The sequence below is a fragment of the Ipomoea nil genome, unplaced genomic scaffold, assembly GCF_001879475.1.
Source record: "Ipomoea nil cultivar Tokyo-kokei standard unplaced genomic scaffold, Asagao_1.1 scaffold3069, whole genome shotgun sequence".
Classification (NCBI taxonomy): domain Eukaryota; kingdom Viridiplantae; phylum Streptophyta; class Magnoliopsida; order Solanales; family Convolvulaceae; genus Ipomoea; species Ipomoea nil.
Window position 1 is genome coordinate 9,012,482 of NW_017619497.1, and position 25,439 is coordinate 9,037,920.

A 25,439-nucleotide genomic window follows, 5' to 3' on the forward strand; every position below is an offset into this window, starting at 1 on the left:
TAAATCATGTTAAAAGATTATGTTCTGTGCAGCAGACTCAATTAGAAAAATATTTTTTTGGTGTATTTGGAATATTTTAACTATCAAACACCGTGATTAATTCTCTCGCTGAATTGTAGGCACTTCTTTAACCTAAAAATTTAGAAAAAATGACAGAAATGTGTAGGAGGGGACATGCAATTCTCAAAATGTGCGTCCCTTTTTTTTTTTTTTTGACAAACATATGTAAAAGACCTTTCCCATTTGCGTTTTATCATATTTCCGAACAAACTTTTAAAAAAAATTGCATTTCTCGCGAAACGCAAGTGAGATCGAGAAACGCAAGTGAAACTTGCATTTTAAGTTTGACCCGAAATATGATAAAACTCAAGTGGGAAAGGTCTTTTACACATTTTTGTCAAAAAAAAAAAAAAAAAAAAAAAAAAAAAAGGGAAGACGCACATTTTGAGAAATGCATGCCCCTCCAACACATTTCTGTTATTTTTTCAAAAATTTAAGATTGATCTATACTCAAAGTCTATGATTGAAGCTTAACATTTGATCATTTGATTATTAGCAAGAATTGAAAATCATGTGAGTTGTGGGCTTCATTCTCAATTACTCCGGCGATGGCCTATGGATTAGTTTAACCCAAATACCCATTTAGTGATGGCGCGGGCCTGAGAGTTTGACCCGAAAAACAAGGTTAACGGTCCAAGAGGATGTTAGAGCAACCTCAATAGTGAGCTCGCCGGCGTCTGCCTGGTTCTTCCGTTCTCCGGTCATTGTATCTTTTTCTTTCATTCTTTCCGAGCTATTAAATTCGTTTATTTTTTCATTTTTGATCAAATAGTGGAAGGAATTGTGAGAAATAAATATGCTGCTTGGGAATAGGAACTTAGATATCTGCATATTAGCCGTTCCAAAACTCCCGCAAATTGTTCGATAAAATGTCGAAATGAAAATCTGGAATTTAATTCGCCCCAAAATGCATCAAAACTTCATTTGCGGGATTGATGCCCTTACAGAACTTCAGAATTTGTTTGTCTATTGAAGTTAGTTGCTGATAAAGTTTCAGTTTTTAGTTTGATATATGCTTAGATATCGATACAATTTAGTCTTGATAATCTAATGACTGAGAGAAGGATATAAGCGGCGAACTTAGGAAGCAAAGCCACCGTGGCAAAGGTGTCATTTTTTCCGTTCCCCCAAACAAAATCTGATAGTTTTTGCTCTGCAAACCGCCGTGGGGAAAAGGAAACTGGTTTGATGATGGGGCGTAAAGTGCGGCGGTAGATTCCGCCGTTCGATAGGACCACGAACACAACAGTTTCAACCGCCATTACTTTTAGCTGATGTTAAGATAACCTAAGATGCTGTTTCGTCGCCTGGGCTATTTTTCACCTTCCCTATCCAAAACCTCACTGCTCTTCTCTGCTTTCACCCAAAACCATTCTTCTTCTTTCTCTTTCCAATCCAAAACCTTGCGCTCTCTTCCCCATATTTTCTTCAAACACGAGGCCCAATCTGCCAAATTGTGCTCCATGAACAAACCATACCATTTCTCTACAGCCTCGGCGGCTGTTGTGCAAGAGCCAAATACAACGAACCCTGGCAATAAGCTCTCCAAAAAAGCCCGCCGTGAAGCCCCGGAAAGCGTGCTTCGCTTTAAATTAGATCAGTGCTCGAAGCATGGTGACTTGGAAGAAGCTCTCCGCCTTTATCATGAAGCCAGGTTGAATGAAGTTTCATTAAATGTACACCATTATAATGTTTTGCTTTTTTTGTGTTCAAATTGTAGTTCTGGTGGTGAGGGGGAATTCGGGGATTTGGGTATTCAGAAGGGTTTTGAGATTTTTAGGCAAATGGGATTTGATAAAGTAGCTCCAAATGAGGCTACGTTCACTAGCGCTGCAAGGTTAGCTTCAGCTAAGGAAGACCCGGATTTGGCTTTTGATTTGGTGAAACAAATGAAGAATTGCGGTATTCCTCCAAAGTTGAGGTCATATGGCCCGGCCTTGTTTGGTTTCTGCAAGAAGGGAATGGCAGATAAGGCTTATGAGGTTGATGCCCATATGGTAGAATCTGGGGTGGTAGCAGAGGAGGAAGAGCTTTCTGCTCTTTTGAGGCTGAGTTCTGAGACAAAAAGGGATGAGAAAGTGTATGAAATGATGCATAGGTTAAGGGCATCTGTGAGACAGGTGTCAGAAGATACTGCTAGCATTGTCAAAGATTGGTTTAGGTCTGAAACTGCTGCAGGGGTTGGGATGGAGAACTGGAATGTGGAGAAGGTGAAGGAAGGTGTAGTAAAGGGTGGGGGTGGGTGGCATGGACACGGGTGGTTAGGGAAAGGACAATGGAAAGTGGTGAGAACTGAGATGAGTGAGACAGGAGTGTGTCATTCATGTGGGGAGAAGCTTGTAAGCATTGATATTGATCCTAGGGAGACGGAGAATTTTGCTAATTCTTTGGCAAAGTTGGCTTCTGAAAGAGAAGCCAAAAATAACTTTTTACAATTTCAGGTAAAATTTTCTTTTTTTAATTCTATGTAAAGTGCATAAACTGCATACTATATGCAGCTATGTAGACTGAGCTTATTTTCTTCTGATTTTCATAAGAGGTGTCAAATTAGATAGCTTGGTTACTTTTTTGGTTAATTTTGTGGATGCTATCTGAATATTTAATTTTATGATAAACTCTCAAACCATAGTTCTGGTCTTCAGGATATCGTGATGTTGGTTTTTTTATTCCTCACAAGAATAGTACAGTACTTATCCAAGTGTATGGCATATTTGGATGAGAAACAAAATGAAGTGGAAATAATCCCTCCATCCTATCAAATATTCTTATATTTCCATTCAAAATGGAAGGAAATATCGAGAAAAGTATGCATCCTTATCTCAACACACAATAAATTGAATCTAGGACCCATATGTACTTGCATAATGTCTGTTTGATGTTTGGGTTCTAAAAGAATTTATTTGAATAGCAGCATATCATTCTTATATATGGAATTTAATTCTATCAAAATACATCTGATATTACAAATATATTGGTTGAGGATGAGTTTGATTGCTAGAGCATATTCCCAAAATTGATATTTCTTTTCTAGTAGTTCCCAGTATTGATATTTCATGATTCAGGTTTACTACATGAAACATTATTAAACTAATATAAGAAGTACCATACATTCAGGAGTGGCTTAAGAGGAATGGTCCATTTGATGCAGTGGTAGATGGTGCAAATGTTAGCCTCCTTAATAACCGAGACTTTAGTTTTTTACAGGTAAGGAACACTTCTTTTACACCCTGTTTGTTTCTTTGTATTTCCTTGCTTTTCTATCCATTGGGATCAAGAGTTCTGCGGGATGGATAGCAGTTAGATATTTGAAAATAACTTAAAAGGAGATTAAGATTCATCTCCGAAAAAGTGTGGGTATGAGGAGCAGCATCACTCTAAACTTTGGAGGCCAGTAATACATTTTTCCAGTTAACATTTGTGCCCTTTTGCTGTAGCTCAAATCTGTTGTGAATCAATTACATCAAATGAGCAAATCAAAGCAACTGCCACTTGTTGTATTGCATAAAAATCGTATAACTGGAGGACCTGCTGTCCATCCTAAGAACAAGAAGCTGCTAGAAAGCTGGAAAAAGGCTGGTGCACTTTATGCTACTCCATTCGGTTCAAACGATGATTGGTAACATTCTTGAATTAAGCTTTATACTATATTTTAGTTCTTCAATTGATCATCTAATTCCTTGTTGATTGAATATTGGCTACATGGCATAGAGAAGTAAACAATGCCACAACCCAAAAGCACATAAATCCATGGTGAATAGAGAATATCTAAGCACATAGCTAAGTCCATGGTGAACTAAATAAATATCTTAAGTGAAACCAGCAATTAAAAAAGTCTTCTGCAGGTATTGGTTATATGCTGCTGTTAGTTGCAAGTGTTTGCTGGTGACAAATGATGAGATGAGAGATCACCTATTCCAGCTGTTAGGGACTAGCTTCTTCCCCAGATGGAAGGAAAAACATCAGGTACCTCCCCTTTAATCCATATCAATTGGATTGTATCAAAGTTTGCAGTGTGAGTTCTTATGTGGCTTGTAAACCATGTACCTTTAAAACGCCAGATCCGGATGACTGCATCTAGAGAACATGGACTTAATCTACACATGCCTCCTCCATATTCAATTGTTATGCAGGTAAGTTGTTACATGCCACTAGTTGCCTAGTCCTTGAGAATTCTCAACATAGTATATTGCTAACAAGTGTGAATGAAATTGCAGGAGTCGGAGGAGGGCAATTGGCACGTACCAACAGTAATCGGGGATGACCTTGAAACACCACGTAAATGGTTGTGCGCCAGCAGGAAGCGGAGAAAGGCACTGCACTCTCTCTTCTAGTAAACGCAGAGGTTTCAAGTTCATGAGTTCAAAAGCGACATTAGTATAGTATAATGTTAGAACAAATGACCCCATTAATGTAACCAACACTAAGCAAGCACATTACTTTTGGGCAATATCCAAGAATTTTCAGAGATGTATGGATTGTTGTTTTTATTTATGGGAAAACCCGCAGTCATTATCTAAATGTAGATTCTAAGTGAAGTCCACCTTATGACTCTAACTGACAAATGATCATAAGGAGATAAACCAGCTTAGGTTGTTCATAGCTGGCCGGCTCAAATCAAGAAGACCAGACTCTAGCTGACAAATGATCATAAGGAGATAAACCAGCTTAAATTGTTCATAGCTGACCGGCTCAAATCAAGAAGGTCAATAAACAGCTTTTCATGGAAAGTTGAACTTGAAATCTTGTGGTTACCAAGTCAACTGTCCAGCCAACTTATCTAGGGTTGCCTCATGAACTTTTGTTTTACTTTTCTCCGAGAAGCTACTAGGAAATCCAATCCAGCACTACAATCATGAACCCTAATGTACAAAATGTGCATGTGGACTGTGTAGTGGTATACTATAAAGGTTTGGGTAATTTCCAAGAATTGTGGTATGGTCAACCACATTGTATTGTATCTTCATTCAAAGATTTATGCCTACAAACATTTCACCACACATGATTACACTCATGGAATTCTGCAGTGTTTCAACCTTCTAAGCAACTTGACATAAAATCTCAAAATATTAGCACAAAACAAGGTTAAATCAAACCACAAAATGAGTAATACTAATTGAAAAGGGGCCCCAACAAAAATTCACTTTCAACTTTTTTTTTCAAATTTGTACAAGTGCTATCTCCACTTGTGGGAAGGCTAATATATATCTTTCAAGAATGCCCATCTCCATCTAATAATCCTTGTACTTTCAGCCCAGGAATGGTGACTTGGTTTTGACTTGGTTTGACCTTTTGATGTGGATGCATGGATTACAATGCATAATTAGCTTTACACAAAAGCTATATATTGGCCCATTACTCATTCTTTTTCTCACTTCCTCCCCAACATAATTCTTATAAATTAATCATCCGTACACTACGTTATAATTGTGTACGTTATAATTACAGGTCTGGTATATATCTATCTAGCTAAACTAAACTAATCTATCTAACTGGAAAAAGAAAAAAAAAGTTCAACCAAGACTCATAAAAATTCTCTGTTACTGTGAGACGACGCAAGTCTGTCTGTATATTTATTTTCTTTAATTCTATATTAATCTTCCTATCTATTTCTTGCTCAATCACTCTTTTTAATGCCATGGTGTCATAATCAATGAAAAATACTTATTAAAAAAAAAAAAAACTTTATGAGCAAGTTGATGTTGGGCCATGAAGTGGAAGAGGTAGCATGTGTGTTGTGTAATGATAATTGCTTTCTCAAATTGATTTGGTCATTTCCCAATCCAAGCAAACTCCCCAAACTCCAAAGCAAAACTTTGGTACATGAAATGGATGGCCTCTTTTGCCCACAATTAATAATAAAATTGTTAATAAATGTGCACTTACTTACACATGTATGTATATACATACCGCTACCCATCCACCCACCCCACTCTTTGGCACGTGCTGTTGTGTGTAAATGCAGCCTTGTATTGCATGGGTGATATGATTAGCATGCTCAGTGCTTACGAGCTAATTAAGCAATGGAATTATTTAATTTATATTATGCATGCTTTCCTCTATCTTAGTTTAGCTATGCTTCTTTCTAAATAATAGGTTAAAATATAGGGTTTCCTTCAAACTCTTGCTCTTTGGTCCTTTTCAAACAACATATAGTATGAGCTAGCAGAAAGTTATTGATTTTTATTCAAGAGAAAGCCCGTAGTCGCTATATAAGGATGTATTCTGGATAATATATGTTTTGTGATCCTAGCCGACAAAGAATCACAAGGAGATAAATCAATTTAGATTGGTTAGTTGACCAACTCAAACTGATATGACCAATAGACAGCTCCTACCTACAGGAAGTCAACGTAACGTTATTGTTACCAAGTCAATCACTCCACTAATTTTGCCAAAGCAAGTTACTGTTTTTGGTTTTTAGTAAAGTATCATATTTGAACTTTATAAATGAAATAATAAATTATATTGAGAGTTTCCAATAACTCAACTCTCTCTTTGGCCATTTTGAAACAAAGATATAAGTTTAGACAAATCCAGTTAAAGCTAGTCTTTTTATACCAACAACATATATATAGTATTGAGGGGAAATTAAAGTGATTGATTTTTATTAATAAGATATTGAATTTTAACAGATAATGTTCGGTGAGCTTTTAAAAGAATTTATAATAACTCGATTGGATCGTGATCAATTATCTCGAAAGTCATGGTACATATGAAAAAAAGAAAATCAAAGTATTTTGATCAAAATTTTGTGAAAATTAAACTTTCAAGTTGAAGCATAATATATATATATATATATATATATATATATATATATATATATATATATATATATATATATATATATATATATATATATATATATATATATATCATGGCGTGTTTGAGATGTCTAAGTCAAAAAAAATGTATCATATATATCATCGGGAGGTTGTTCTAGCACCGAAAATTGACAAAAATTTGATTAAAAATATTTTCGAAACAAGTGTTTAGGATCTAAACATGTGGAGGAGGACAGTTAATTATGTCGGATTATTGGATTATTACTTTCTGTATAAGACAATGGAAACAAGCATGCGTCCTTGAATATCGCATGAACTTCTTTTTAAAATTAAATTAATTAAATTGATTATAAATAACTTTTTTTTTAAATCAAAATTAATTAATATGCAACTATATTTCACTCTAGATATGGCTACACTAATAATTTTTTACCTATATATATATATATATATATATATATATATATATATATATATATATATATATATATATATATATATATATATATATATATATATATATATATATATATATATATATATATATATATATATTTATAAACCCGTAACCACTATTTGAGCTCATATATAACCACATAGGAGAAGTAAATCATATTAAGAATGTCCTTTGCAACGGATTCAACCGAGAGAGTCTTTGTAAGAATTGTGCTCGTGAACTTTAAATATAATTAAGAGTCATGCTCTATCTACTCGATCATTCGGAACATTTTTCCTTTAAACTCCGAGTAATGTTATCTCATGTGTATCATATCACAAATGGATCATTATTGTGGCATTTTCAACTTTTTCTCTTTGCCAATAAAAGTAGGTCAAATCAAGAAGGCCCATGCCAATCCAAACATGAATTACTTTACTTTTTTTTTTTTTTTTAAACAGGAAAAGTAAAATTAGATGTGGAAGGTAAAAAAGTGCAAAGACTAATATAAAGTGATTTATACCATGTATATAAGACTAATTTTCTTGATTATCAATGGATTAGGATGGCAAGAAAAAGTGTATTTTCTAATTAAGACAAAAGTGGCCACACCATAGTTTTTATTTTTTGTTTTTACTTTTCTAGGTTAGTCTTAAAAGTGTTTAACTTTGATTATATTATTTAGTAAAGGGTTGATTAACTAAATACAATGTGACATGGTGTTTATCAAATATAAAAATAACAAATAAAATAATATTAATTGAGTTTATTGATTTTTTTTGTTGAGTTAATTCTAGATTTGAATTCTTGACCATTATAAATTAAATTTCATGATTGACATTTTAAAAGATCTAAATTTTTGTGGTGTGCTATTAGCTTTTGGTGCTATTTTTATTTTCATTAAAAAAAACCGATATGATATTATTAAAAAAATCTTAAAATTTAACACTTTAGTTTATAGTGCAAATTATTTAATCTTTAAATAAGAAGAACTTGTTATTACAACTTAATTAAATATTAATCGCATTTAAACTGTTTTTTCAAAAGTAAAATGAACACTCACTGGACTTGTAGGAAAGAAAGTTTACATGGCTGTAAAGCTGTCGGCAAGTTTCTAGGAAGAAACTATGTTTAACCAATCATGCAGTCTGGGGGAAAAAATCCATTGCAAATGGTAAGAAAATTCATCAGATGTACAGTCAAAGATTCATCAAAAGGCTGTTAGTTGTGTACTGCAATGTGAAACAATGTGCCACTTTTTTACCCAAAAATGGTTGAATTATAATGTGCTTTTGCGGCAAACTAAAACGTGCAATTACTGTTATTATGGCATACTTTGTTTATAGGTAAAAATGGGCATTATATTGCAGGGTTCACATTAGGCAAAGCAATGCTGCATAAGTGTAAAACCAAGAAAAAGTGGTAATTACTTTGGGGTGAAGCATAGTATATGCATTAATTATTACCTAAGTATGAATTGAAGTACTAGATTATTAATTAGCACAAATTAAGGAATGGTTTGATTCGTTAGTCTATCCTAAAAAGAATACTTTGATGTAGTGAGGTTTTATATATTAATCTTTGTCATGATTTGCTTGAAATATGTCATCGTTTATTTAACACCTACTTTAAATTTTACTTGCAGGTGATAATGAGTTCAGTTATTGCTTTTTTAGCTAATTAATGTTCTATGTGGTGTGATGACATACATATACAATGTTAAGTAGGAGTACTCGAGTGCAAGTGTGCATGTGTGATATACATAGTACTTGTTTAGTTTAATCAAAATTTGATAAATAAGAGGGAGGGGGATGGGGATGGGGATGGGGAGGGGTAAGTAATTTTTAATTTTAATTTTTTTTATTATCAATAAGTGGTTAGAACTCCGTAATCCCTCCTGATAACCTAATAATAATTCTTTTGACGATTTTTGTTGGTAGCTAGTATTATCCACCACTTTCGACGAATGATCAATAATATCAATGAAGAGTTTTTCAAATTTTTAAAGTGGTAAAAAATAATGTCATTTCTGATAAGAAATATTAGGATTATGACTACTTTTTGGTGATTAGAAATCTTAAATTTTCCATAAGTGATAATATATATATATATATATATATATATATATATATATATATATATATATATATATATATATATATATATAAATTTTCATAATTAATAAAAAGTCTTCAAGGTAATCTTATTAATTAGCTTTTAAAAGATAATCAATATATGTGATTTACGAAAAAAACTCGCAACAGCTATTTAAACTTTCTTTATGATCCTAACAGGCAAAAGACGTGAAAAGGTAAACCAGTTTAGGTTCTTATAGTTGACCGACTCCCATCGAAAAGGCCAATAAGCAAGGTAATATATTTTATTGAATCGTCAATTATAAACAACCTAAACTGATTTGTTTAGTTTTAGTCCTTTGCCGATTAAAATCATAAAACAAGCATTATCCAAAATAAGCATTCGAATAGCGATTGCGATCTTTTGAGTAAATCAAAAGTATATATTAGCACATCACAAAAGTTGAATACAAAATAAAAGAATAATGGATGAAGAAGTAGTAGCTAGCTAGCTAGCTTGTGGTGCTTACATCATAAATGATCCAATGCTTCCCTAAGCAGCCACCAATAAATAAAAATTGTCCCTTTGCTATGTGACACAAGACAACTACCAAATATCCATCATTCCACACAAAAGCTAAAAGGCCACCAAGTAGGATGAGAAGAAGCAGCCAAACATTTTATTTTACTTTTCTTTTTCAAATTTTCTAAGAATGCATAATCCATCAAATATTCCTCCAATATAAAAATACAACATAATTAGTCAACTATATATAATATCTAATCTATCTAATCAATTCCAAAAAATATAAACATAAAACAGATAATGAAAATTTACTTCAATATTTTGTAGCACAATTTGAGTCAAATTCGAATTAATTTTACAACAATAGAAATAATATTAATTTTTTTTTTTAACTTTTTTCTATTTTTTTATGACGTTTAAAATTCGTAATTACTATCCGAAAATATATGTTGTGTAAATCTTTACATGTAACTCTAGTCAGCAAAAAACCACAAGAAAGTAAATTAGTTTAGACGGTTTAAAATTGACCAACTCAAAATAAGAAAGTTAATATGTTACTGCTAACTTTTTTTTTTTTTTTGAATGCTATTGACTCTATTACACTATAGTATCTCTTCAATACACCTAACTTTCTTGATAGACTAATCGATGCATGTGAGAATCTACACAAATTTTCATTTTTTTTTTCATCCTCCATTTTCTGTGACCTACTATTCTACTAAGCATGAACAGAAGTCAGCTGCAGCTACAGGCCCATATCGAGCGTACAGACCTTTGAAGCAATAGCGGTGGGGTAGGGGGTTGTGGGGGGAGGGGGTTCATCCACAGTTTAGATTCTGATGCATTTAGCCTGCCACGTGGCACTATTTGGACAGTGCTACATAGGACAAATCTCAATCTTGTTTGATAACATAAGTTAGTTTATCATTTAATGTTGACTTATTTGATCACTATTAGCTGTTTGATTTGGTTAAACAATCAATATGACTGTTTGATTAATTAATTTTTTGTTACAACTTATTGTTCCAAAGTGTTAAAATTCAAAAAATTGTTTCGATCAGAAAGTAATTTTGCATGTACTTAGCTATTAGCTAACAACTATTTACCAAACACGGATCTCCATTGGTCCGAGATGGATTATATCCGAAACATATACTGCATTTAATTAACTTTTATAAGGTTTTTTTTTTTTGTTACATAAATTTCTGCTAAGAAGAACAAAACATATATATATGAAGAAACAGTAGCAGTACACTAGGTGGGCAAATGCAATATAATGCCATTTAGATCCTAAGCTTATGGGATCTAATTAGCTTAATTAATATAATGCTGATTGAGTATCTTAATGTGGCAGACTAATCTCATCAAGATCATCTAGCGACAGGAAAACTTCATCCAAACATGAAAGCTCCGTCCCATCATCGCCGCCGCCGCCGTTATCATAGTTTCCCTCGAACACCCGACAGATTACCCATTTGCTATAATCCTGCAGAAATTAATTATATATAACCCATAAACACAATTTTAATTGGTAAAAAGTGATAGTTTTGATGATGATATTTTATACTTACGATCTTGGAATGGCGACTCGATCGTCTGGAGGATGATCTGGAGCTAGTGGAAGCGGAATAATCAGAGAGGCGGTATTCCTGCATTACCCAATCGGTTTTGTCGCCCTCCGGCGGCTCGCCGACGTAAAAAGCGTAGTATTTCTTCATGCCCACTTTCTGGCCGGCGCCGCCGCCGGAGCTGGAGAAGATTGGCTCGTCCACCCCTAATGGCTTCCAGAATCCGTTCTCCGTCATTCTTCTCGATGTTCTTCTGCTGTAAAAATACCATTTCCTCCCCTCCGCCATGGCTTTCCCTGCAAATTTCATTTCATTTTAATTACCATGCATGTAACGTATATATACACACACAAAACTCCGGCAAGCTGGCAGCTAGCCGTAATCTATGTGAGCATCTAGCCACAATCCAACTAATAGCTTGCTTTTAGTTGAGATGCAGCAGATGCTTTAATTTGTTATCAGAGTCAGACCAAAGGTCATGGTTCGAATCTTAGCAGCACATACTTCAATTATCTCAACCTGATTAGATCGAGAATTCAATTGCAAGAAATGTTCTGTTTTGAAAAAAAGAAAGAAAAAAATAAAACTGCCCATATATATATATATATACCGTCTAAGTCCCATGGATCGTAAGGGTAGAGGTCGAGATCGGGAATGACGTCAGGGTGGCACGGCAGCAGCGCCGCCTTGCGGTGGAGGAAATGCACCACCAGCTCCTCATCCGAGGGGTAGAACCGAAAGCCCGGCGGGAGATTAACGTTGTTATCCCCCATATATGTATCGTATATACACAGAGTATATATATGTGTATGTATAGCTCCGATCAGGAAGAAATGAAGGTGGCCGGAGAAGATATATGTATTATCGGCGCAGAGAGAGGATTAATAAAGAAGCTATGGCGGGTGATATTTATAGGGAGATGAGACAGAGGAGGAGGAGGAGAGAGAAAGAGGTTGACGTGAGATGGAAGATGAAGATCATAAATCGGAGCCGTATTTCACATATTCGGATCCATCGCAGGTTGCTTTAATCTAGACAGTAGCCCGCAGCTGCGCTAGCTAGCTGTAGTAGTACTATACAAGTATGCTATGCTATATAGTTGTTCTTAGTTTTTTCTTTTTTTTACTAAATATATATATAAGAGTGTTGGCCACGGGCCGCCGGCGGCGGCAGGAGGTATATATATATATATATATATATATATATATATATATATATAGATAGAGAGAGAGAGAGAGAGAGGACACTAGTAGAACATTATATGGATAATTAAATCATGTGCGGGCATATTTCATAATACAACTCAACTGGTCAATTAATTAAAATAAGTTTATAAGTAACAAATGGAGACATATACTTCCAGTCCTCATGACAGGAGGCACGAGAGCCCACCTTTAACTTTGTGATTAAAATTTAGGGAAAATGTTTAAATTAGTCACCAAATGACATACAAAAGTGCTATTCTATCATCTAACGTTAGAAGGTGTAATTAGGTTCCAAAATTGTCTAAAATTATATAATTCAATCAAATTTGACTTGTTCCTCTGAACCTTGCTAATGTGACAGATTATCTTATTATTTTGTAAAATTTATTTTAATAATTTAAAGTTAAAAAAAAAACCCCACCCCTCCCCTCTTCCTCTCCTCGCTAGAGGCGAAGACAGGGAGGGGGCATGGGCAGAGCTACAGTGAAGGCAGCTAATGTGACAGTCATTTAATAAAGGTTTAAATTAGCCATTAAACTATACGTGCACTTAATTAGCATGGATCATTTAATAAGTTTTTAAGAAAAAAGTTCAAACTAGCCATAAACTATACACAAATCTCTAGATTTTAAAAATTTTAAAAGTTAATTGATGAAATTTTTGAGTTTAATTTACAATTTTGATTTTGTTGTGTCTCTAAGGATAGGACTATCCCAAAGGTATCAAACCTATTAGTTATGATTTACCATAAATAACTCAAAAATGACTCAAACTCCTTCCATTTAAATGATTCAAACTTAAGTCAATGCGATGTTGCACTTTTTTGTATTTTATTATTATTATTATTATTATATGACATGATATATATTGGAGGTGCAACCTGAACTTGAGGAGTGTGGCAAGGTATCAGCACACTTCATGCTTATATCATCAGCTAGATATATACCTTATCCTCGAGCCCTCCATGTGTCATGGTTTCATGGATCTCCAAGGCTAGCTAGCTAGTTAGTGGACCATCACATTTAGGGTATACCATTTTCATGTCTCCAAAACGACAATTATTATCATAATTAATATTTAATTAGCTATGCCTAATGCCCAACAAATTATTATTGGGGTTTTAATTAATTAATTATTCTTCTACCATACATAAGATCTTGGGGAATTCACTCTATTATCTGAGCCATTCATTTTAGATAATGACAATTGTGGATTAACCTTCATTTTAGATAGTGACAATTATGGAGTGGTTAATGTTAATCCAACTCTTTGATTTACGGAGAAATCCGGCCATAACTGTCATCAAAAAGTGTGTTTGGGGAAGTCTGCATTGTGATCCTAACCCTCAAAAATACTCAAATGACCACAATGAGATAAATCAATCTGATTACTCATAATTAATTAGTTTAAATTGATAAAGTCAATAAACAACTCTCAAACCTTAAATGAAATAGGTTTAATCCAATGGTACATTAGATGGATAAAGTGTACCAACCCGGCCTTAATGCTTATCTTTTTTTTTTTTTTGAATGCTAATGCTTATCTAATTATGCCCAATAACAACCATAACTTTTTCTTTGTTTCTTGGTCTGCTCCACTAGGGATAATTAAGGTTTCGTTTGGACTCACTGACTGAGATTTGTGAATTGATTAGTAGTAAAAGATTGATTGCATTGTACTAACATGTTTCTTCACTGATTATTGCCACTATACCCCATCCAGTACGTACCTTGCAGGTCTTATCCACCAAGGAGGGTCCAATTTCGTTACAGGACAACAAACCAAAATAATAGGACAACTTCAGCTAAGTTAGTCGATTATTTTACTTGTTAATCGCATGATGCAGTTAACAAGTTAGACTCTTGGTGGCCTGGAAACTGCCTAATAGTCTTCTTAATTTGAACCGCTGCCCGCTAGGCTGAATAGGTAAAACTGGTCAACTGTAGACAACTACCTAACCAGGCCAACTCAATTGGAGTTGTCTCAAGATCGATCCAATATTTTGTGAGGCGTCATTTGTCGGACAGCATTATAGAAATTTTCTTGTGCGTACGGTAGCTAGACCGTAGTATAATTGGGAAGTGGCGGATAAAATTGTGTCCTGGAGATCAGAATCTCTATGCCAAATTGCCAATGCCACCATATGAATAGTGTGGCATTATATTTGGCAACTTGTGCCGAAAACTTTGTGCATTCAAGAATGTGGAGAGATGAGAGCAGACCATTTTGGTGAAAAAAGGCAATAATGAGACTAGGACTAGGAAGTTGAAACAAGGACACTGTCCCCATGCCATTACCAAAATCATAGCTTGAAACATTAGCTATGGTGGGTTTGGTTTCATGGGATTATCAATTATAAAACAAAGGCAGATCAGATATATATTGAAACCACAGAAAACAACCTTAGAAGATGCTATACTTACTTCAAACTAACCTCCTGCCCACCAATTTAATTTCCTTGAAAGGGAAAGGATGAGTCAGCTTCATCTTTAGGAAAAAATCCATTAGATTTCTTACAACGAGATGAGTTCACTTTATAGTTGTGTCATGTCATGCGTGTGCCATCCTATTAAATATTTTGCTTTTTAAAGATAATGTATACTAGTCAGCCTCTAACGGTGCCTCAAATAATACAGCTTCCTAGTAGGATCAAACACTTACTACTACACCAAAAACTATAGCTAATAGTGAATGCACAACTTTATTTTCTTATACTTAAGTAGTCAATGTTACATTTTGATGACAGGATGCTGAACTCGACCCTCCAAACCTCTATTCAATAGATATATCAACCAATTTCAGTAGAAATGAAATAGCTATATGGCAACCTATATCAGCACTCCTATATGCCCGACTTTGTTAGTTTAGCTGTTAGTTGCTAGCCTACACTAGTTGCCCAACAACTTTCTTAACTGGCCTTGTGATTCGAATCAATCCTCGAAAAAATTTATCTTGAACTTGAGAAATAAAAATTACTTTCTACACTTTCACTTACTAAATCAATTAGGCTACCAAATAATCTGATCCTATCAATAAGATAAATATATCGATCATATCATATCAATTTCACACCAAATCAAATAATTGATAATGACTAGCTCTTAGAAGATCATTGCAGGATCAAGATAATTACCTTGATGTCATGTCACAACTTGCCATGATGAGCATGGCAAGGGGGTCAGTTAGGTAAATGTCAAGTTAAATAATCAAAGAACTAAGGCCTAGTTTCCCCATTCTATAACAGGCCAATCTAGTAACCAATTAAACAAAAATATGATTATTAATTAATTAATTAAAGATCCTTAGATACTACAATGTAATAGCGTCAGCAGCTTTCACACACAAAAAAAAAAAGAGATCATTTTTCTCCACGTGCATACTGCAGTCTAGTGTGACGGAGAAACTTCATATTATAATCTCTTTTTAATTTGTAAATTTTATATAATAACTTCAACAATAACTAATAAATGTACCAAAATGTACGTAGAAGTGAAATTTACTCGATGTAAATTACATATATACCCTCATATGGTGACTAAAAAAAAGTTGATTGAATTTTCCATCCCCTTTATTAACCCACTGCACACAATTTTTGCTAGAAGCCTAAGTTTCATCTACTCCGTAATTTTCTATCCAAACCACCTATATATAGGTGTGCAAAAAAGAACACATCAAAAATTTTCATTCACTGACTAAGTGGATGAATTTTTTTGTCTACTCAACTAGTGAATGAATTTTTGACTAGGTTTTTTTGGGGGGTACGGTGGGGGTGGGGAGGAATTTTCCTTTTCCGTCTATTTTTTCATTGCTCTTTCTTTTCCGGCCATAAAGTGATAATATAAGTTTATAATGTAACCATAAAAAAGCAAACACAATTTTCACTCACTTCCAACGAATCCGAGGTGATCTTTTTATTTTAATGCTACTGACTCTATTACATTGTAATATCGTTGAGGCTCGATACTCATAACCTCCCACATGAGAGAAGTCACTACATACCATCTGAGCACAAGGTGCTCGACAGCTATTTTCAACCTAACTAGTCATTAAATGTACGATAATATATAACTTACTATCGAATATTACTATATAACACAAATTTATATCACATGAGAAAAATGTTTAAAGCCTAATTAAATTTGTTGTCCTCATATATAATGCATATCGCCATTGAAAGAAAATGTTGAAATAGAAAGGGTGAGTTGAGAGGTCACCTAACATGTGCACTAAACCCAGCTGGGTTGAATCCTTAGTGCGATCCTCAAACAAACAAACAACGTATGTAACGTAGTACAACAACATTTTCACTTTGACTAAACACCATGATCGGTTTAGTTGCTAACACTTGGCATTAAAACAATAAAGCTTAGTAATACAAACAAACGAAGCTGACATTGATCCAAGGAGGCAACCTCAATAAATCAATAATCAACGCTTAGTACAAAACAAAATCAGTGTTTCGTGTGCTTTAATAATTGGGTAACAAGTCATTTATTGAACCCTTAACATATACATAATGTGTGAGATTGTGGGGTTATACATTGGATGATAGATTATCAAATTTATTTTGGTGGCGTAGACTTTGACGACTTATGATGATCTTTGAATACTTTGCTTTGATCCACAGTCAGATTTATTTAAGTAAAAAAAAAAAAAAAACTACTAATGTTACGTTGTTTACCTAGTACGAGGTCATGTGTTGAATTATTATTGCCAACATTCTATCATCGGTCAAGCTCGTCATATGGTTCGCCTTTATTTTATGATTTGCAGACTATTAACATGAGTAGGGTTTACGCACACAATTGGAAATTATAGAATTTCCGACCAACTGAAAATGATCATAAATCAAGTTGAAAGCCTTCTTCCGACCACTTTTGGTCTCCGGAAAAACCTTTGTTGCTATTTCCGACCACTTTTTGCTTTTAACTTGATTTAAGATTACTTTCAGGTGGTCGGGAATTCCATAATTTTCAATAGTGGCAATATATACTTTCATGTAATGATCGCGTGTTTCTCTCATTATCCAAAAAATTATCTTTTGTGTATGAGTAGTATGTAAAGTTTTCCCAGATTACATTATTATAATATTAGGTCAACCTTATAATAATTAAGGTAATCTGTTATGTGGTGCAACTCTTCCATACATACTTCTAATAATTAAGGTAATGCTTGATTATAAAGATAAGGAGTATGATTAGGAAGGGATTCAGTTATCATATTGATGGCATATGGTTATTTTATAAAGAGCCCTCTAATCGTCTCACTGCTTAACATTCATTCCTCATACACCATCCATGGAGGGTTTAGAAAGTGAGAGAAACATATACTGTTACTCTGCCGCAGCAGTCCCGTGACTACTCAATCATCATCAATCGAAAGCTATGGCTGGAGGTTAGTACTTAGTACTTTAAGACGATCCTGTGTATCACGTATTTATGTTCCTACGTGATTTATATGCTTACATAGTAGTCATGTCGGTTCTTGATTTGGTTCAGAGTAAATCAAATTTAATAGTTCATCACCGCTACTACATTGAAGATTAAGTTTGAACGCCAAATTTTAGGGTCCTCACCGTCCCTGTCATAGCAAGGATGTAAATATAAATTCTCATTATTAATTATTTAAAAATAATAAATGGTTTCTCTTGTCATTCAAAAAAAAAAAAAAAAACAATACATAAATGTTGTGGATATGTGGTCTTGATTATTGTATGGTTGAATTGTAAGTATCTACTTAGCAAGTTGTAAGTAATACAGGTGTCATATATATCATAATAAACATAGAAATCATAAGATGAAGACAGACATTATTTGAAGGCCTCATTTGTTGTCGATCTTTCCTATAAAATGACAATAATTTGAAAGCAAGCTAGCTAATCTCCACCACTGGAAATATGATCTAATAGTGGAGTTAGAGGAAAGAAGTGAATGATGAAGTGACTGAGATTTGAATGGAGGATTATGTGAGATGTGAATGGGTGATGACTACATTCTTGTGTCATCTCTCTCTCTCTCTCTCTCTCTCTCTCATGACTATTATTATGATAAGGAAGCAGCTCTAATCTGATCTGATCTGCATGTGTAATGCATGTATATATGGGATTGTGGAGGCCACATTCTTGAGTTGATCGTAGTGGAAAGAGCCAAACTTTCTGGTAATCTATATATCTTTTTGTGTATATCTGATCTTGAGATTATTAATTGAGTGATGGTCTGAATTGAAGCTCAAGAATTTGTGTTAATCTGAGCTTAAAATGTGTTGTTTGCAGTGCTTAGAAAGGTAAGGATATGATGCCGGTTTGTTCAAACTCCAATAACCGACCTGGTTATTGGGAGATCATATGTTGACGTGACGTGAAGCATCAGCCTAACTTTCTAAATCTTGGGTCCCAAATCCCAATTAACATATATATATAGATTTAATTGTCTCAGTTGACTGGTCAATCAATTTAAAATAACTTTATAAAATTTTTCTTGTTAACCATTGTAGAGTGTAAGGTTCGAACCCTATGAAGTATGCTAGCAGAATGCAGAGTTTAAATCCTATCAAAGACCCCAAAAAAGAGTATGAGTTTAGTCATCATCTTTATAAAGAAGGTAAATAGTGTGATCTGTCTTAGTGAACTAATGACCAAGAGCTTCTACATCTACGGATACTTACAAAAAATTCAATTATAAACAAGTGATGATATTTAGACTTGATCAACTAAATCAAAATAAATTCACAAATCTGATTTGTTAATCACCACAGAGTGCGTGACTCGAATCCTACCAAGCTAAGTATGTTAATTAGTAGTCATAGAGCTGGAGATTCAAATCCTACCAAGGACTAAAAAAATGAGGCATGAATTTGATCTTATTGTGAGTTGTGACCTACTAAAGTCTTGTAGAGGATAGGAGATAAATAGTGTGATCTCTCTTAGTAAACCAACTCATGCAAGGTTCGAATCCCTACCCAGCAACACAAAATATAAGTTTGGCCTTGTACACGTTGTTATACTTACAATGAACCTAATTCTAAATCAACACCATTGAGACTTACATGATTATATTGATCTTTGCATCACTTAGCTATGTGCATTTATTTCACTTTAAGTGATGACTTGTTATTCATAATGGCTAATTCTTTTTTATTATACAATCAAAGCAATGATTATACAATTTGTTAGACTCATCTAACTAATGAATATGTTTAATGCAGTTCACCTTTTTAAAAATAAATACTATAAACAATTATACTTCTTTTCTATAAAATAAATTTAGTGGGTAAAATGATATATATACACACACTTTTCCAATATAAAAACAAAAATGAATACCAAATTAGTTAGTTAAACTCATTATCATATCAAATGGGTTAAAACTGGTAGCAGACCTTCAAATCCACACATTCAAAAAGATTATGGGATCTTAGGAAACTAAGTAAAGCTTCATTTCATTGATTATAACCCTTTATAGTGGACGCCGAAAAGAAAACATTGATGATGATGATCATTTCTAATGTTACTTCCCGTTTGGTTAATTTAAGATTCCACAAAGTTAATGATTTCATCCTGCTTCCTTTTCTTGCTTTTAACAGACCAGAACAAAAAGAATTTCCAAGATTTGCAGTCTTAGAAATGAAGTTTGAAGCATAATCTCAATCAAAAACTCAGTACATACGATAAGCTTCTCTATATGACTGATGGCAAAGAATTGAATGCACTTTGTAGTTAATTTGGAAAGCAATTAAGAACATTTTTTCCCTTAGAATTCAGGTCTGATCTGATTTCAATTCTCCGGGCAAAACTCGACGAAAACTGGGAATCTTCTCTTCGCACCAGAGCCATAGAGAACAGTCTGTATATGAGCATCAACATCTTCCTTTGTGGCGGAAGCTTTAGCCTTTCCGGGCAACACAATCTTGATACCATCATCCTGCGGACACCAGCCGCCGCCTGCACGAGCCGTGCCAGTTGCAGCTATGGCGGCGGCGGCGGTGTCTCCACTGATAATTTTCGCAGTTTTGTGCTTCATGGGCGTAGCCATTGATGGCGGAGTAGTCGAAACAAATGAGTTTATAAAGTCATATCTTAGATTAGCTAATACCGAGGAAGATAAGTATGGTAAACCTGTCTAAAATGGAGGGATAAATCAATGTAATATTTAGATAATTTAAGATATTTTTTGTGTGATTTATCACCTTCGTAGTTTCGGACCGAGTTTATAAAGTCATGCCTCATACTAATTAATCTCGGGAATGGTATACATTGGAGACCTATCTAAAATGGACGAAAAAAATTATGCAATATTTGGATAATTTAAGATATTTTTGGTGTGATTTATTCCCCTACAAATCAAATTTGATGTGGTCCCAACGAGAAATTTTGTCTTTTGTGGGTAAGATATTTTTGGAGTGGTAAAGTTGACTAAATGCAATGGTTGATGGAGGAGATTTATTTTGGTGTCAGCAAGATTGATCTCAGTCGTTAAATGGGCAGCAAGAAGATCCTAGGAGACATCGAATTATACTCCTACTCCTAGGAAGAACCTGGGACTTGATGTTGTCTATTTCACTTTCAAAATCAATGTTTTCTGAACAAATTTGATATCTGGAAGAGCATACAAAGTTACAAACTTTGTAACAATTGGTATCAGTTTAATATATTCCTTTTATTTGTTCCTTCGATTTTCGAAAAGAACGTTTATGACTAATGATGACAGACTCAGATTGTTACAGTCAAAGAATGTTCTAAATCTCCTATGTGAAGCACATGATGTCCCAGAGCAACTTTCCTGTTGCCAGCCTCATCAACTACGCTCAAATGCTTGCAAACATCCACATTAAACCTCACAATCCCTTCTTGATTTGGGCTCAAATGCACTTTCTGGAACCCAATCAGGTGTTTCTGGGGTGCATTGTGAACCCGGGGAGGCGACGAGAACAATAGAACTGTGTGGCTTCCACTCATCTGCCCCACATTCTTGACACCGAGATGAATGTCAAATGCTGCATTGCTGCAGGTGTGGTCTGAGGCCTCGATGGACTTGCATTCCGAGGTTCGACAGGTGTGGCCTTCCTCGAGGGGGAGGGAGAGTGTCTCGGGGGCGCCACGTACTAGGTTGTGCTTGAAGGTGGAGTAGCTCAAGCCATATCCGAATTTAAAGACAGTGTTGTGCCCGGTGTAGAACCTGTAAGACCTGCCTGGGTAGCCTGTCTTAGGATCAGGTCTCATTCTCATGTCTGTCATGGGGACATTGTCTGCATAGGATTGTGGGTACCATGTCATTGGCAGCCTCCCACCTTAAAAACAAAACAAAAAAACATGTGTCATTTTCTTAGTTCAAAACTTCAAAAATCAAGAAACTTTTATGCATTTTCTTGGAAATGGATTCTCACTTGGATTATAGTACCCAAAAATCACATCTGCAATGGCTGATCCACCCGCCTCACCGGGGAATCCAACCCAAAGAATGCTTGTCACTTTGGGATCCCTCACTGCAAATTTAACATCCATGCCACCTGCAGACATTATGACTAGAATGACAGGTCCCTTGGCAGCCTTTGCAACCGCGGATACTAAATTAGGTTGTTGTCCTGGAAGGGAGATGCTTGTTCTGTCCACCGATTCTCTCTCGATAGATTGGTCAGATCCCATCACCAACACGACAGCATCAGCCTCGGCTGCAATTTTCGTTGCATGATCAACTAGGGCCGTGCGACAGGCTATGTTGTCACAACCTGGTGAGTAAGTTGTTGCAACTATAGCTGCTAGGCCTTGTAAAGGACTTGTAACCTTACATGGGGCACCTGCGAATTCCGTACTTTATAAGCGAAAACGTTTGGGTAATATTCGATATATGCAATGGGATTATGCTAGAAAACACTATACCTTTATAGTTGCTGAGCATGGTTTCGGTCACATTCCCATTGGGGCCAATTACAGCTAAGGATTTTATTGCAGTGGGGGATAAAGGCAGTGAGCCTTTAGTGTTTTTCAGCAACACAATGCCTTGTCTTGCAGCTTCGCGGGCGAGTTCTTGGTTATCTTTGGTGCATACATCTTTGGGACCAAGATTCCCATATAGTTGCTTCCTGGGATCACCATCAAAGAATCCTAGTCTCATCAGAGTGGCAAAATTGTTTGATACAGCTCTGTCGATTTCGGATTCCTTCACAAGGCCTTTGTCCACTGCCCCTTGTGTGTGTTTGCCCAAAAATGTCCCACAGTTAAGGTCCACCCCTGTCACATTAAGCCATTACAAAAATGTTGGGAATGCACAGAGGTTCAAGATTTAACAACATTGTTGTTTAAACATTAAAAATGGTCTCACCTGCATTCAGCCCTAGAGCTACAGCCTCCTCTGGTGTTTTGGTGTAGTGTTGGGCATTGAAAATCACATCAAATGAGTCACAGTCTGTGACAATGTATCTGAAACATTTGTGCAGACTAAGTGTAAGTTTATATCGCCTAAATAGTTATTACTAGAGGACAACCCAATTAAGTTGGTGATCATTAATTTGGTAATCACAATATTACAAAGTTAACTCACATTGGTAGCTACCTATTAGCTTTCTTGGTTTAAATTAGTCAACTATGGGCAACCTATGTTTGTTTACCTGCTTAAAGTCCTTTGCCGATTAGGATGTGCATACCCTTAGGTTGAACTCCCATTGGGAATGGCCAATTGTCCTTTATAGTTTGACTCTATTAGTTTTGAATAATTTATGCTGATTTAATTTACCTACTTGCAGTCCAGTGTCGGCTAGGGTGTGCACACACTTAGGTTCAAGTCTCACTAAGAACGTCCTATTAGTCTTATTGATTTGAACCGATCAACTATAAATAATCTAGGCTGATTTACTTGACTTTTTACCGATCAGTTGCATAGTGGTTGCGGGTTTACCCGTTACTAAATGTATAAATGCAGCAAATTATTACCCATTTAAGTTCCATTTGCCTCTTATCACCCCAGCCAAAAGGTCAGGATCACCACAGGTTGGCTTGCCATTAACCTTGTTGTAAGAACACATCACACTGGCAACGTTTCCTTCGCGAATACACGTCTCGAATGGAGGTTGGAAGGTGTCATCCATGTCTTGCTTTGTCACCTAATCCATCACAGAACAAAGAGAATTTAAAAAAAAAAAAAAAAAAAAAAAAAAAAAAAAAACAAGTTTTTTTTTTTCCTTAAATTCTGCTAATTATGAACATATAATGTACAGAAACACAACATGAGAGAATGAAGGAACACCGACCACTGCATTGAAAGTGTATCTATCAAACCCTTTCCAGTGGTCCACGTCATAAGCTGTGTAGTGTTTGCAGCAAGCCGCCACTTTGAGCTTCTCCTTGTCACCGTCATCCCTCTGTTGCAGGCCTCTCACATATGCGGCGGCATACTTTCCGGTGAGCGTCGGGTCTTCGCCCGGAGTTTCCTGAGCTCTCCCCCATCTTGGGTCCCGGAGGATGTTCATCGTCGGCGACCAATACGTCAGCCCGGCCAAACCAACATTGTGCATTGCTCGCGCCTCCGTAGACACCACCTGCATGCCACAACAAATGCTAATAAATGTGTAATTTTTTTTTTATTTTACTATTTGAGACTTTTAGTGGAGAAGTGACAAATTATCACTACTACATTATAAAATTTCTGACCACCTGAAAGTGATCTTAAATAAGTTGATATCAAAAGGTGGTCGGAAATAACAACAAAGGTTTTTCCAGATATCAAAAGTGGTCAGAACAAAGCTTTTGACTTGATCACTTTCAGGTGGTCGGAAATTTCATAATTTTACCTTTCCGATGGTTTCAAACAAGGTCTCATTGAAGGAGGCGGCGGTGAGAATAGGGGCGGGGAAGCTGGTGGCGCCGGGGACGAGTCTGCGGAACTTGACGCCGGGGCCGAGATCAGAGACGCCATGTAACGCCTCCGACCACCACTCATACTGAGGAATCCCCAGCCGGCTAACACTGCCGGCTTTGTTCACCAAGAACGTGATCTTCTCCGACAATGTCAACCTCTTCACCAGATCATCCACCCTCGTCTTCACATCCAACGAGGAATCACAGAAGCTCAGATTCTTCAGCCCCGGATTGCCGTCAACATCGCAGGCAAAAATCGGGACATTCTTAGCCGAACCCAAGATAAAACCACAGGAAATGAAGAGAAGAAGGTGGATAAAACAGGGGAAAGAAACAGAAGAGGCCATTAACATACAAAAAAAAGAACTATGAATATGGTTCTGGGAAGAGCGAAAGAACACAGATGTTGTTTTGTAGCGATAACTGCATGCAACAAAGTTGTATTACTGTTACACAAATGCAGAAAAAAAAACAGTGAAAATCAAGAGATTCTCTTTCTTGTACTGTCCTCAGCTAAATTCAAAGGGGTTTAAATACTGTTTGGGTGACAGCCATGTATGGAAAAAAAATATGTAATGTTATAGATATCTGTATATTTTTTACATTTTTCCTTTTTTGGGTATAGCATTAACAATTCACTTGGTAATCGTCTCAAATTGTTGGATTACATTTAATTCTTTTCTATATTGAGTAATTGTGACATTCTGTAAATGATTAATTCTCTAGCATGTATGAATAGGAATGGACGTGGTGGATCAGGATAACTATATCCATTAACTGATCGTAATTGACATCTATACATTTTTCACCTACCTCTATCCTGACTCAATAGATAAATATGAAGGATGAGTTGGATCTTATGCGAAATTTTTATATAAAACTCGCCTCATTTCGAATTTAATTTTTTAAAAAGATTCAACATGTACCCACCATTCAGTG

The 25,439-nt window shown here is 35.4% G+C and overlaps 3 protein-coding genes across 3 annotated transcripts; 1 reads left to right on the forward strand and 2 right to left on the reverse strand.

Moving 5' to 3' along the window:
• The first annotated feature begins 662 nt into the window (after window positions 1-662).
• Window positions 663-4,578, forward strand: LOC109165455 (proteinaceous RNase P 1, chloroplastic/mitochondrial-like). Its single transcript, XM_019314216.1, has 6 exons — window positions 663-2,501; window positions 3,175-3,264; window positions 3,495-3,676; window positions 3,903-4,023; window positions 4,119-4,190; window positions 4,275-4,578. The coding sequence occupies exons 1-6, from the start codon at window positions 1,353-1,355 to the stop codon at window positions 4,389-4,391; spliced, it is 1,731 nt and encodes a 576-aa protein (XP_019169761.1). The 5' UTR covers window positions 663-1,352; the 3' UTR covers window positions 4,392-4,578.
• Window positions 4,579-11,081: 6,503 nt separating this feature from the next.
• Window positions 11,082-12,549, reverse strand: LOC109165457 (NAC domain-containing protein 104-like). Its single transcript, XM_019314219.1, has 3 exons — window positions 12,058-12,549; window positions 11,451-11,743; window positions 11,082-11,365 (listed from the first exon to the last, which is right to left on the reverse strand). The coding sequence occupies exons 1-3, from the start codon at window positions 12,218-12,220 to the stop codon at window positions 11,222-11,224; spliced, it is 600 nt and encodes a 199-aa protein (XP_019169764.1). The 5' UTR covers window positions 12,221-12,549; the 3' UTR covers window positions 11,082-11,221.
• Window positions 12,550-21,141: 8,592 nt separating this feature from the next.
• On the reverse strand, window positions 21,142-24,847 carry LOC109164835 (beta-xylosidase/alpha-L-arabinofuranosidase 2-like). Its single transcript, XM_019313382.1, has 7 exons — window positions 24,434-24,847; window positions 23,894-24,181; window positions 23,577-23,746; window positions 22,969-23,066; window positions 22,527-22,877; window positions 22,034-22,444; window positions 21,142-21,937 (listed from the first exon to the last, which is right to left on the reverse strand). The coding sequence occupies exons 1-7, from the start codon at window positions 24,845-24,847 to the stop codon at window positions 21,360-21,362; spliced, it is 2,310 nt and encodes a 769-aa protein (XP_019168927.1). The 3' UTR covers window positions 21,142-21,359.
• Window positions 24,848-25,439: the final 592 nt, after the last annotated feature.

Bases quoted from the DNA above. Each gene is read 5' to 3' on its own strand.
- LOC109165455 (XM_019314216.1), top strand. From the start codon at position 1,353: ATGCTGTTTCGTCGCCTGGGCTATTTTTCACCTTCCCTATCCAAAACC. The intron at 3,677-3,902 runs GTAACATTCTTG...AGTCTTCTGCAG, and splicing joins TTCGGTTCAAACGATGATTG to GTATTGGTTATATGCTGCTG. The intron at 4,024-4,118 runs GTACCTCCCCTT...TTAAAACGCCAG, and splicing joins GATGGAAGGAAAAACATCAG to ATCCGGATGACTGCATCTAG.
- LOC109165457 (XM_019314219.1), bottom strand. From the start codon at position 12,220: ATGGGGGATAACAACGTTAATCTCCCGCCGGGCTTTCGGTTCTACCCC. The intron at 11,744-12,057 runs GTATATATATAT...TGAAATTTGCAG, and splicing joins CGATCCATGGGACTTAGACG to GGAAAGCCATGGCGGAGGGG. The intron at 11,366-11,450 runs GTAAGTATAAAA...TAATTTCTGCAG, and splicing joins CGAGTCGCCATTCCAAGATC to GATTATAGCAAATGGGTAAT.
- LOC109164835 (XM_019313382.1), bottom strand. From the start codon at position 24,847: ATGGCCTCTTCTGTTTCTTTCCCCTGTTTTATCCACCTTCTTCTCTTC. The intron at 23,747-23,893 runs GTCGGTGTTCCT...GTGATGGATTAG, and splicing joins GATACACTTTCAATGCAGTG to GTGACAAAGCAAGACATGGA. The intron at 22,878-22,968 runs GTGAGACCATTT...TTAATGTGACAG, and splicing joins AGCTCTAGGGCTGAATGCAG to GGGTGGACCTTAACTGTGGG.